General features: G+C 37.2%; 1 protein-coding gene across 1 annotated transcript; it reads left to right on the plus strand.

Moving 5' to 3' along the window:
- The first annotated feature begins 270 nt into the window (after nucleotides 1-270).
- On the plus strand, nucleotides 271-9,198 carry LOC131628070 (diacylglycerol kinase 7-like). The gene is made up of 12 exons (XM_058898932.1): nucleotides 271-888; nucleotides 1,161-1,283; nucleotides 1,875-2,012; nucleotides 2,515-2,600; nucleotides 3,007-3,094; nucleotides 3,240-3,315; nucleotides 3,948-4,030; nucleotides 4,272-4,342; nucleotides 6,488-6,565; nucleotides 6,828-6,915; nucleotides 8,029-8,145; nucleotides 8,724-9,198. Exons 1-12 carry the CDS (start codon nucleotides 553-555, stop codon nucleotides 8,880-8,882), a joined length of 1,443 nt encoding a protein of 480 aa, XP_058754915.1. The 5' UTR covers nucleotides 271-552; the 3' UTR covers nucleotides 8,883-9,198.
- Nucleotides 9,199-12,018: the final 2,820 nt, after the last annotated feature.

Consider the following 12,018-nt stretch of genomic DNA (forward strand, 5'->3'; position numbering starts at 1 on the left):
TCGAAATCAATTCTATTCATCATAAGCACACATTAAATTCATATAAAAGGGTATTAAAAATTAAATTTTAATATAAAAATTAATTCTACTTCAAAAATTAATAATTTAGAATCAATTCTCAGAATAAAATCAAATCTAATTAAAAAAAAATCAAATATCTCTAAATTATTACAAAATTAATTCTACACCTTAAAAATATTTTTGTCTCTCTCAAGAAGAAAAAAAAACCAAATATATACATACAGTTATCTCTCTTTTAATTGCCATTTGCCACAAATTCCTTCCCATATTGAAGTTCAATCTTCTCCTGCCACTAGTATTATAATATTACTGTCAGAGTCAGAACACCAAGACTCTTTCCAGACCAACACCACAACACATTGTTCCTTCCTTCATAAATCTCTCTTTATTCTTATTAAATTCTTATTAAACTATAAACAAATAAATAATTTCTCATTTTCTATTTAAACTATTCGTCCACAACTGGTTTTACTTTCTCCCGCAGAAACGAACCAAAACCACCCAACCAACTCCACGCCAGAGTGTAAGAAGATGGAATCTCCATCAACGAATGAAGACAGAAAGAAAGTAGCAGTTAGGTCATCGATCGTCGAGTCGATTCGCGGCTGCGGCCTCTCCGGCATGCGTATTGACAAAGAAGACTTGAAGAAGCAGCTCACCATGCCGCAGTATCTTCGCTTCGCAATGCGTGATTCCATTCGTCTTCTGGATCCTGCCGCCGGTGAGCCTCGTTACCGGAACCGTGCAGAAGGAGAAGAATCTACTGTTCCTTCTTCTCCTATGGTGGTTTTTATTAACTCACGTAGCGGCGGCCGGCACGGTCCCGCTCTTAAACTGAGGCTCCAGCAACTCATGAGCGAAGAACAGGTACTGAAATAAAATTTACTCTCTCAAATTTCAATTTCCGTTGTTCGTGTTGTATGAATTGAATGAATCGAATGTTAGTAAACAGAGTCAATCATGAAATTGTTGTTGTTGGATCTTGTTTAAGAAGTTCTGAAACTAGTGATGATAGTGATGATTCTAGTTAAATCTGTGATTTGATGCATGTGGTTTTTGTGTTCAAATTTTTTTTCTACTGAAATTTGTTACTGTTTCTGTGTTCAAATTTGTTACTGAAATTTGGTTGATGATTGCAGGTTTTTGATCTATCAGATGTGAAGCCTCATGAATTTGTAAAGTACGGATTGGCTTGTTTGGAGATGTTGGCTGCTCTAGGTGATTCTTGTGCTAAAGAAGTTCGTCAAAAACTCAGGGTTATGGTAGGTTGATAGAATCACTGACACTGTAAAGGTACACTGGGCAGTATACTTAGTTGTATAAGTTCCTGTGATTCTTGCTCCTTTCGTAGTATTATTTATAGCACTAGTGAAAGTGATAAAACTGGGCTTCTGAGTTCAATTTTTTCCTGCTTTGTTGTGCATACTTAATTAAGTGTATGTTTGGTGACTCTGTGAGTCACATCTACCTTGCGTTTATGGATCACTTTACCGTGTTTTTCTAAAGCTAAGAATGCTAGCTTCTAGCTAACGGGCGGCATGACCGTGATTCTTAAGTAATTCCAAACATAGGCTAAGAAAATTGGGGATTTACTATAATTAGAACGATTATTTAGTTTATTCAATTGTTTTTCCTTTCTAAAAACAAGAGAGATAGATGAAATATGATTCACAAGGGAATGATTATGTATTTATTTTTAATTGAAAAAATGGGATTGAATGTCAGAGATGATAGTTAGCCTTAATGGTGATACACGTTAGTATGCGATGATGAGTTCACATAGTAGATATCATAATACTACCATTCCTATTGTAGCAATCACATTGGATGAAAGAAACTGGTTGATTGGACAGGTTGCTGGAGGTGACGGTACAGTTGGTTGGGTGTTAGGATGTCTTACAGAACTTCGCCAGCTAGGTCGAGAACCAGTTCCTCCGATCGGGATCGTACCACTTGGTACTGGCAATGACCTCTCTAGGAGTTTTAATTGGGTAAGCATATATATGCTTTGATAAAATATTTTCCAACACCCCCCTCAAGTTGGTGCATAGATATCTATCATGCCCAACTTGTCTATCAAATGTTCAATGGTAAGCCATCTCAAACTTTTGGTGCATAGATATCCGCAGTTTGCTGACTTGAAGTCTATCTTTTTTTTGTGACTTCAAGTCAGCAAACTAGGGATATTCTGACCAAAAATTTGACATGGCTTACCTTTGAGTATTTGATAGACAAGTTGGACATGATAATATCTATGCACCAACTTGAGAGGGTGTTGGAAAATATTTTATTTCCCTATTTCATTGTTTTTAATTATTCTCCTTTTATTTTTCTTTATTCTCCATTAAGGTGAGAATTAATTGTAATTTATAGTATTCTCACTATATAAACCAGGCTGAGAATTAAAACACAACAACATTTTACATTCTTTTCAAAATTTTGGTTAAATGCATGTTGGGTCTACTGCTCATTTCTTTTACTGATATTTATCAGGGTGGTTCATTTCCTTTTGCTTGGAGGTCAGCTATCAAGAGAATTCTACAAAAGGCTAGTGCTGGACCAGTTCATAGTTTGGATAGGTAAAGTATATTTTATTTTTGGTTGACCAAGTTTATTTTGGTGGTCAATATGAAGTCACTAAATTAAATATATTAGTCCTTAGTAGTTTCATGGAAAACATGAGGATAGTAAATTCAAAATTCCCTTTGTAACTTCCATGGCAACACAAATGGACCTCTATATATTTGTAGAATTTTGATTTTCATATGGAGATAGAATCAATTCTCTTTGCCGTGTAATTCATACACAAACAACAACCAAGCCTTATCCCACTAAGTGGGGCGGCTACATGGATCAAAATCCGCCATAGTATTCTATCCAAGACCATGCTTCTATCCAATTCGTTAATCTCAAGACTTTTCTTAATAGTTTCTTGTTATGTAGTTCATATATAAATTAATGTATGTTTTCCTCCTTTTAATGTAGTTGGCGACTTTCCATTACAATGCCTGAAGGCACACCCGTTAAACCACCACATTGTTTGAAGCATGCAGAAGAGTTCACTTTTGATCAGGTTGTGGGTTTGGTTTAATATGTCATAAATTTGAGTCTGCACCCAGTTTTTACAATCAGTTTATAATATATTTTTCATTCAAATTTTTTTTTTGCTTGTGTCATCAATTTTTTACAATCAGTTTATTTTTGTCTGTTGTACACAGGGCATAGAAATTGAGGGAGAACTGCCTGAGAAAGTTGCAAGTTATGAAGGCGTGTACTATAATTACTTCAGCATAGGTACTTTGATCTATACATCCAGTGTTGTATTGGTGCCTGAAATGGAGATTTGTTTGTTGATGTCATGTCTATTTTGATGCTTTAGATGGTAGTTGAGAATAATCATAGATATTCAAGAATGACGTTATATACATGATGAATATATACTAAATGCTATATGTTAATCCCATGAAACATTAATTTGAAGACAAATTACTCTCTTCTTGGAAATCACGTATCCGGGAGAATACTTCAAGATTGGAGTTACTGGCTTATCAAACTGGCCACACATATTTTTCATCCTTTACTCTATGGCATATTTTTCATCTCCCAAGTTTAGCTTTTGGAGACTAAAATATTTTCTGCAACATCAGCTTCAGAAGCTTAAACAAGCTGTGACACGATGGCCTTCGGGATTTCCTCACTGAATTGAAATGGGAATAACTTGTACCTGAGATTTTATGTTGTTTTGCTTTTCCTTCCCTGCCTGTGTGGAACTGTGTATGTGAGTGTGTATGTAATGTGAAGAGACTTAAAATGTGACAAGTTTTCTTGGCTTAGGATGTTAATTTAGGATGGAAATATATTAAGTTGCCTCAAATCTTTAATCTGTATTACTGAGCAATCTCAGTATTTCTTGCTATGTTGTACAGGAATGGATGCCCAAGTTGCTTATGGCTTCCATCATCTACGTGATGAAAAACCCTACCTTGCAAGTGGTCCAATTGCAAATAAGGTATTTGATCACTGGAACAATTGGATGTCTTTTATAAATTCAGTTACCTTCTTGCTTGCTTTAGTTTATTTGATGTTACATTTTTGAGCCAGCAATCTATATTTTTTTACAGTGGACTTAGTTTACCACGAACAATATAATATTCATGTTAAAAGTCAAATAGCTACCATGTCTCCTAAAATGATATAATAGATTTCTTTCAATAAAAGATTGTGAATAATGTTATTCTTTTTGGTTGCAGATTATTTATTCTGGTTACAGTTGTACTCAGGGATGGTTCTTCACACCTTGCACAAGTGATCCAGGTCTAAGGTAAGACATGGCAACTAATGTAGTTTTATCCTTGCTATAAATCTGAAAAAGGAAAAAGTTATTGTGATGAATTTTCCTTCTTGTTTTTTCACCTTACGTGGATGGCGCAAGCAAAACTTTGGAACATATCCATTCTGATGGGATATGCCAATGTGTCAATTTATGAATTTAGTAATTAGACTCCCTTTTCAATGCTGTTACTCACCAGCATTCTTACTAGGGATTTCAGCATGGTTGGAGGATGCAGTACAAGTTATCTTTGTTTATTGATATGCAAGATTAACTTGGATTGTCTACAGATGTTTTGCTGAAACTCATTTCCATGTGGATGAAGAAATGGTTTCTTTAAAACTTAGCATGTGATCCTACCTATGGTAAATTCAAAGAAAATTTTAATTGAGAAATTTTATGGCTATATAGTTACTAGAGAAGGTCAAATTTACCTTTTAGCCATTTGATCATTTGTTTCTTTTAAGAGGATTTGGGACATGACTGGATATTAGTTTAAGGTATCTAAATTTGTGGATATGAAGATTAACTTCGATTATCGTTAGTTGTTAGACAGTTATGTTGAAACTCATTTCCAAATGGCCAAAGAGATGGTTCCTTAGCATATATCATGCAGCCTCATGTCATCTGTGGTAGATTCATAGAAAGCCTTAATTGAGAAAATGATATGGTTGAACTCCAAAAAGATGACATATGTTACATCAGACTAGATCAAATTTACCTTTGGGGAAATTATTCACTTTCTTCTTTTAAGAGGACTTGAGATATAGTAACTAAAATTTTTAGGGTCCCAATCGAGTATGTGGGCCTAAATAGACAATTAAGTAACTGGTTGCACAATCCCATTATGTGAAGAGTGATTTTATCGAAATATAGGGTGAGATGTGTGGTATCATCTTGTTCATGAGAACCTGAGGAAGAATCATATCTTCTTTTGGGAGTTTTGCTGTGGGAATATAAGGGTTTTATCTTCTGGAATATTTTCCTTTTCAATCAATAATACAATCTCATTTTCTCTCTTAATTTCGGGTTCCTATCAAATAATTGTCATAACACTTTTGGTTCAGTGCTGATTGACTTGGATTTGCCATTTAACATTGTTGGAGTAACTGTGTGTTTACTATTATGTTTATTTTTACTCTTACCCTATTTTCTATTATAATAATATTCTCTTAAAATTAAGGAGAAAATTAAGTTGTAATTCTCCTATATATACACGCTAATACGCTATTGCTAAAGAATAAAACATAATAGCAAATCCTATTTTCTAATATGGTATCAGAGTCCATTGATCACTATGGGCCACCCACTGTTTATCTCCACACGCCAACCTCAATAGTGCTGGGCGTGAGGGGGTGTATTGATAAATTTTCAAGTTTCACATTGGTTAGAGATAGAGCTTGAAAAGACTTTATATAGAGTGACCCTCCTCACCTTACAAGCCGGGTTTGTAGAGATGAGTTAGGTCAAACTCTAATTATCAGAGCCTGGTTTAAGATCCGCTGGGCCGTCTCCTATCGGTCCACGCACCATTTATATCCATGTTTTAGATGTCCAGTCCTAGGCGGGAGGGTGTGTTAAGAGTACCAGATCAGACAAATGGTCTGAACACTTGTTTATTTTATAAGTGGGAGAAATCTTCACCTTACATATATCGGTTTTATAAGGTTGAGTTAGGCCCAACCCTACTCTAAGAAACATGAATATATGGATTTGGCCTTCCTCTGCATTCACTTTATCCTTTATACGCCTTCTCATAATGTGTATGTGTTTTCACTTCTTTGATGTGTATTTTGCTTTAAGAAATAGGAATGATTTGCCTAATTATAGAACCAAGTAATGTCTTTTTCTCGTGGGTTTGGTTCAATTTCCCCTACATTTTGTATTTTTTCTAATTTTTTATCAACGAATTGTGGTACATTTGCAAGTTAGTGGGAATGGTGCCAACTGCGAACATAGTTGGGATGACTCTCATTTGCCTTTTCATACCATTCTGTTTTTTTTTTTAAATGTGTATTTTTGCCTTAAGAAAACATTTTCCTACATGGATGAGTTATGTATTTTGGATAATAAGGATAATAACAGTACTTTAGAATATCCTCACCAGTATATTTAAAAAAATTCTTCTGATATTAGGGGGCTTAGAAATATTTTGCGGATGCATATCAAAAGGGTCAACAGCTCAGAGTGGGAGGCAGTTACAATTCCTAAAAGGTGCGTTTCTTATCGTAAGGCATACTTATTGTTCTTTATTATCAACCGGTAAACAAATCAATGTTTCCATACTAGCATTATTACCCTATTACCATTTTGTAGTTTTTTGTTAGCAATTGTGCATTTATTCATTACTCGTAGTTTTGGCTTGTTTTAGTTATGCTATTCTAAATTCTTTACTTTACCTTCTATGTATTTAATAGAGCTGCAATATCTTTTGTGAACTTTTTGATTTGATAATGTTTCTGTGGATTCCTTTCAGTGTAAGGGCAATAGTTGCTTTGAATCTTCATAGCTATGGAAGTGGTAGAAACCCATGGGGTAAACCGAAACCCGAATATTTGCAGAAGGTATTGTATTGTTGTAGCTTGAGATAATACTGATTGAAGTGATTGTTGGAAAGCATTCCTGCTCATGCTGGGATGATAATTAAACCCATACAAATGGATACCTATTAAAATTACTCACGACAACAACTAGGTTTCTTACCTTTCAAATGTGTCCTAGAATCTATGCCTGAGTAACATCCCACAAACTTTTGCGGGTATATATGCTGGTATGAGTACTAATGTACTAAGTACTCGGCCCTAATAGTATGTTTATTAAGCTTATTTTCCAAGGAATTTCAAATTATATGCCAAACACAATTTTAAAAAAATACCCGGGAATTAAATCTTCATATTTTTATTCCTAGGTAACTTATTCCTGAGAATCTTTTATGAACCCTTGAAACAAATGCCCCCTTAGGTAATGTTGTTTATTTTATGAATATTTTATGGCTAATGCTAGTACCCTTTGGGCACAAGCTAAGAAACCAAATCGTCTTAAAACCGTGTATTCAACTTTTTAAAAGTCAACATATTACATTATTCAATGACAAATTTCTCTTTTTAAGGGCACAAATTAGTCAGATCCATATTAGTTTGTTGAAAAACTAGTAATAGACCTGGGTAGTGATGGCGCACATTAGGCTAAAATAGTATTTGCAACAAAGATCATAAGCTCAAAACACTTAAATTAAAACAAAAAGAGCAAAGCCGCATGGTATTCAAATATCAATCCACTCTATTTCTATTTCTAAACAAAACCTTATTCAAGCTTTGACTATATTTTCGTGAAGTCTAATCAAGGAAAAATATATTTTTATTATTTTATAACACTAAAAAACTTAGTCAATTGGTTCCCGGCTGTTTGCACGCATACAAATTCAGTAGATATGTGTATGTGCATTAAGTCACTGTGTATGCTGGTTTGGTCCGGGTCTTTTTATTCAAAGCTGATGTACAAATGCAGATTTTCTACTACCCTTTCTTGCCGTGTGTTTAATCTAGTCACTCTTTTAAAATATATAGAAATATCCAATTATTGTATACGTGAACAATACTTGTCATACTTGATGGCATTGCTAATGTTATTCAAATTTAACTATGTTTCTCTGAATATGCGTTTTGATGTACTCTCAGAAAGGCTTTGTTGAAGCTGATGTAGCTGATGGGCTCTTGGAAATATTTGGTTTAAAGCAAGGATGGCATGCATCATTTGTCATGGTTGATTTGATCAGTGCGAAGCACATTGCTCAGGTACGGCAGTTTATTGATTTTGTTTTAAGGTAGATTGCTTGATTCTAAAATGCGGTTTTAGAAGATTCCATCACTACTTGTGTATTATAGTGGAGACATTATTCATACTCAGTTAAACAATGTTACTTTCCTACCTAGAGAATTCATGCTAGTCTCGACCCTCTAAGCAAAGTGCTCTGTTATGGGCTTGGTGCTATAATGCCAAATGCAACCTATAAGCTATGGGGAAAAGTTGGTTAATTTCTTGGAAATTTATCAAGAAAAATTTCTAGATTAACAATTTGGATAGAAGCGTGGTCTGGGATAGAATATTATGATAAAAGTTGATCTATGTAGCCGACCTCGCTTAGTGGGATAAGACTTGATTGTTATTGTAGATTTCACATGACCACAATGTCAATGGAGATAATCTATTCCCAATGTGGCTTATCGCCTTGCATCCAAATTTTCAACCCCCTATTTTAGTTTACTTCTATATTACATAGCCATCACTTGGCTTTGTGAAATATCTCTTTCCAACATCCAGTCCAACTTGTTTCTCCCGAATGCTGAATTTCTGGTTACATTTCATCTTTCAGGCAGCAGCTATTCGATTAGAACTCAGAGGTGGAGGGTGGAAAAATGCGTATTTGCAAATGGACGGAGAACCTTGGAAACAGCCAATAAGCAAGGATTTCTCTACATTTGTGGAGATAAAGAGGGAGCCTTTCCAGTCACTTGTGGTTGGTGGAAAGTGATTCTGTACATGGTTCACTGTTGCACAGCTGGGATTCATAAGAATTGTATTATATGTAATCTTAGGTATTGGCCCATCCTTACATGGAAAATTTGATACTCGAAACCTCCCCTTTTTGTTATTTTTATCGTGAAAGTCTTAGTTTTATGAATAGGGGAGAGTAATTCTTTGATGGTTTCCATAAATTGGTGGAAGGCATGTGTATTTATATTTATAGGTAGCCCTGGGTATTGGAGCTCAATTATTATTTTTAAGGAATCAATTATTATTGTAAAAAGATGTTATTCGATTGTTATGTTAAGGAAATCTTGTTTTCATCTTATTTGGGGCGACTAACAGCTATTTGTGGAATTGCCTGAAAATTAAACAGTTGGAAGAAACTTACGTGGCTGTGATTTGTCTGTTATGTGCATCTGGGTTCTCCAATACAATTGATACACCGGAAACCCAATGAATGGTGAATTTTAAAATTATGATCATGACTCATGAGCATGAAATCAACGCATGGAATTTGGATAATTTACACTGAACCATGCAATTTGGAGAATTTGGAGAAGAGTAAATTTGACGACTAAAAATAAAAATCAAATTGTGAGTTTTTGGGTATTTGACTTTCAGAACCTTCCGTAGATGCATTTATGGAAGAGATGAACGTTAGGACATTCCTTTCTTGTTTATTTATATTTGTATCACAATGCAGATATTATGGTCCACGACCCGGATATGGATATACATGGGAGAATTGCACAACACGCATCCGTGCGGCGTGAACGGATGCGTGTAGTATCTCAGGTCACTGATGGAGGTGCCGTTGAGCAGATGCACCTTATACACCCACTCTACCCAAGCTTTCTTCATCTTTTCCGGTTGAGGGGCTTTCTACGTCTGTTCCACTTGAGGGCCCTTCCCCATCTACTACTACACCATGGAGGCCTTGGGATGATGCCGAGGGTTCCTCACAGATGCCACCCCCTCGCACACGTCGTCGTGGCAGTACTTCTACTCATGTGCATGTGTTAGTGACGACCGATGTAGGATCTGTTGTGCCACCTACAGAGCTGCACGAGGATGATCTGGTGCCAGAGCCTATCTGGTATTCGGGGGGTCCGGTAGACGCATCCCTGTTGACAGGGTATGACGATCATGCAGCCAGGCGTATCTGGGAGGGAGAGGCAAATTTTATTTGGTTATTACTTTTTTTCTTCAGTTTCTGAATTTGCTTATTAATAACCGTGTTTTTTTTTTAAATTTCAGGATAGAGATCCCAGAGGTTCTACAACCACGACCGGAAGATTGCCGCTCTCGCGCAGCCTAACCATCCGTGGTTCCAGGATGTACTAGCAGCTTCTGGCCTAAGGGACCTCTGTCAGGTGGGCTACGAGACGATGCATAAGGGGATACTGATGGCATTTGCAGAGAGATGACATCCATAGACTTCCTCATTTCATCTTCCTCTAGGTGAGATTACCATCACTCTTGATGATGTAGCATGCCTCATGCATCTACCGATCAGGGGAACCCTCCTTGATCATGATAGGCTGGCGAAGGAGGAAGCGATGGAGATGCTAAATGCTGAGCTGGAGGCTAATCCGGATGACGCGCTAGAGGAGTTGGAGAGGACCCGCGGGGCGCATGTGAGGTTTCACAACTTGCATCACATATATATGATGCAGAGCTTCTTGCGGCACATCAGGCTGCTGGTGACGAGGTAGAGGCAGATATACACAGAGAGCGGGCGCTGAGATGTTACTTCCAATATTTGATAGGCACCCATCTCTTCGTGGACACGAGCTCGTCACACATAGACGTCGTCAACCTGATGTACTTATCAGATACTAAACGTATCCATGAGTACAACTACTACAGACTCAGAGAGGGATGCTTGTGGAAGACAAGGACAATGACAGACAGCTGTACCCTTTTAGTGGTAACAACTTTATACCCTTCTACTTATTATATATTTGTGATAGTTCATTAAAATAACCGTGTTTTTTTTCAGACTTGGATACTATAACACTTCCCAACCATTATTGATTGGGGAGAGATGCCTACCTACACTGAGCTCATGCCGCGTGCCAGTGCATTCATCCCCCTCAGAGGTAATCAGATGTCGGATCCTTACCGGAGCGCACTTGATCGCATGGCTGCCGTGGACGTGTGTTATGACTGCTATGCTGAGCACCGTGAGACGGTTTCGTTTGATGAGATAACACTATATTCTGGATGGTTGGCCGCCAGCTCGACCATTGTTGTACGTTATCCTCCGGAGCGCATCATGCGCCAGTTTGGCTACGCACAAACGATACCTCGCGACCCTACTGTCATCGCTCCTATCGCTATGACCCGTCACCAGTTAGATGAGGTATTTGCAGACTGTGAGCATCACATGGTTTTTGAGAAGGCTCAGGCGACGAGAGTAGAGAGCGACTGGAGCTGCGTCGAGGGGTAAATCACCTGGTACTACAGAGTGTCACACACGTACATGCTTCCCGCTGCACCTGGAGATCCGCCCTGACCAGTTCACGAGGAGATTCTGCGGACTCATCAGGCTGAGTTGGACCACACTCAGGATCTTCTTCCTTGGTGTTGTCAGATAGCTGACACGGGCCTGAGAGCCATTGCAGATGGTTTATTCCTTGAGGAGTCTGAGCAGAGGCGTGTGGTGGATGTTATGATTAGGCTGGCACATGAGGCATTTATGTACTGTAGACAATATGCTAGGACTGGTGGGGCACTTGACGCTAGAGGCAGATCCAGAAGAGGGCGTGGTGGACGCAAAGGCAGAGGAAAGGCGCAAGATGATGTCCGACACACACAATAGTGATGCTTGTGATTTTTACTTTATTTTTGTATATCTATTTCATTTATGTATGTTACTTTGATGATGCATTCGACATTATGACTGACATTATTTATACGACGTATTTTTTTTGTCTACCATTTATTATTGCCTTTAAAATGAATTACTTTAATTTTATATTTTTGTAATAAAAATTCAGTTTTGGAGTTGAATGAACAAGATTTGAAACTAATAGCAGATTGTTCCGTAGATACATATACAGAACACTTTGTTTTCAACACTTTCCGTAGATGCATCTACGGAAGGATTGCTGAAATGAAATAAGTTGGTTTTAACT

Source organism: Vicia villosa, linkage group LG1 (assembly GCF_029867415.1).
Source record: "Vicia villosa cultivar HV-30 ecotype Madison, WI linkage group LG1, Vvil1.0, whole genome shotgun sequence".
NCBI lineage: Eukaryota > Viridiplantae > Streptophyta > Magnoliopsida > Fabales > Fabaceae > Vicia > Vicia villosa.

What these genes read in the sequence shown, in the direction of transcription:
- LOC131628070 (XM_058898932.1), top strand. Translation starts at nt 553, where the DNA reads ATGGAATCTCCATCAACGAATGAAGACAGAAAGAAAGTAGCAGTTAGG. An exon ending in GTGGTCCAATTGCAAATAAG is followed by an intron (nt 4,031 to 4,271) that starts GTATTTGATCAC and finishes TTTTGGTTGCAG; the next exon opens with ATTATTTATTCTGGTTACAG. An exon ending in ACAAGTGATCCAGGTCTAAG is followed by an intron (nt 4,343 to 6,487) that starts GTAAGACATGGC and finishes TTCTGATATTAG; the next exon opens with GGGGCTTAGAAATATTTTGC.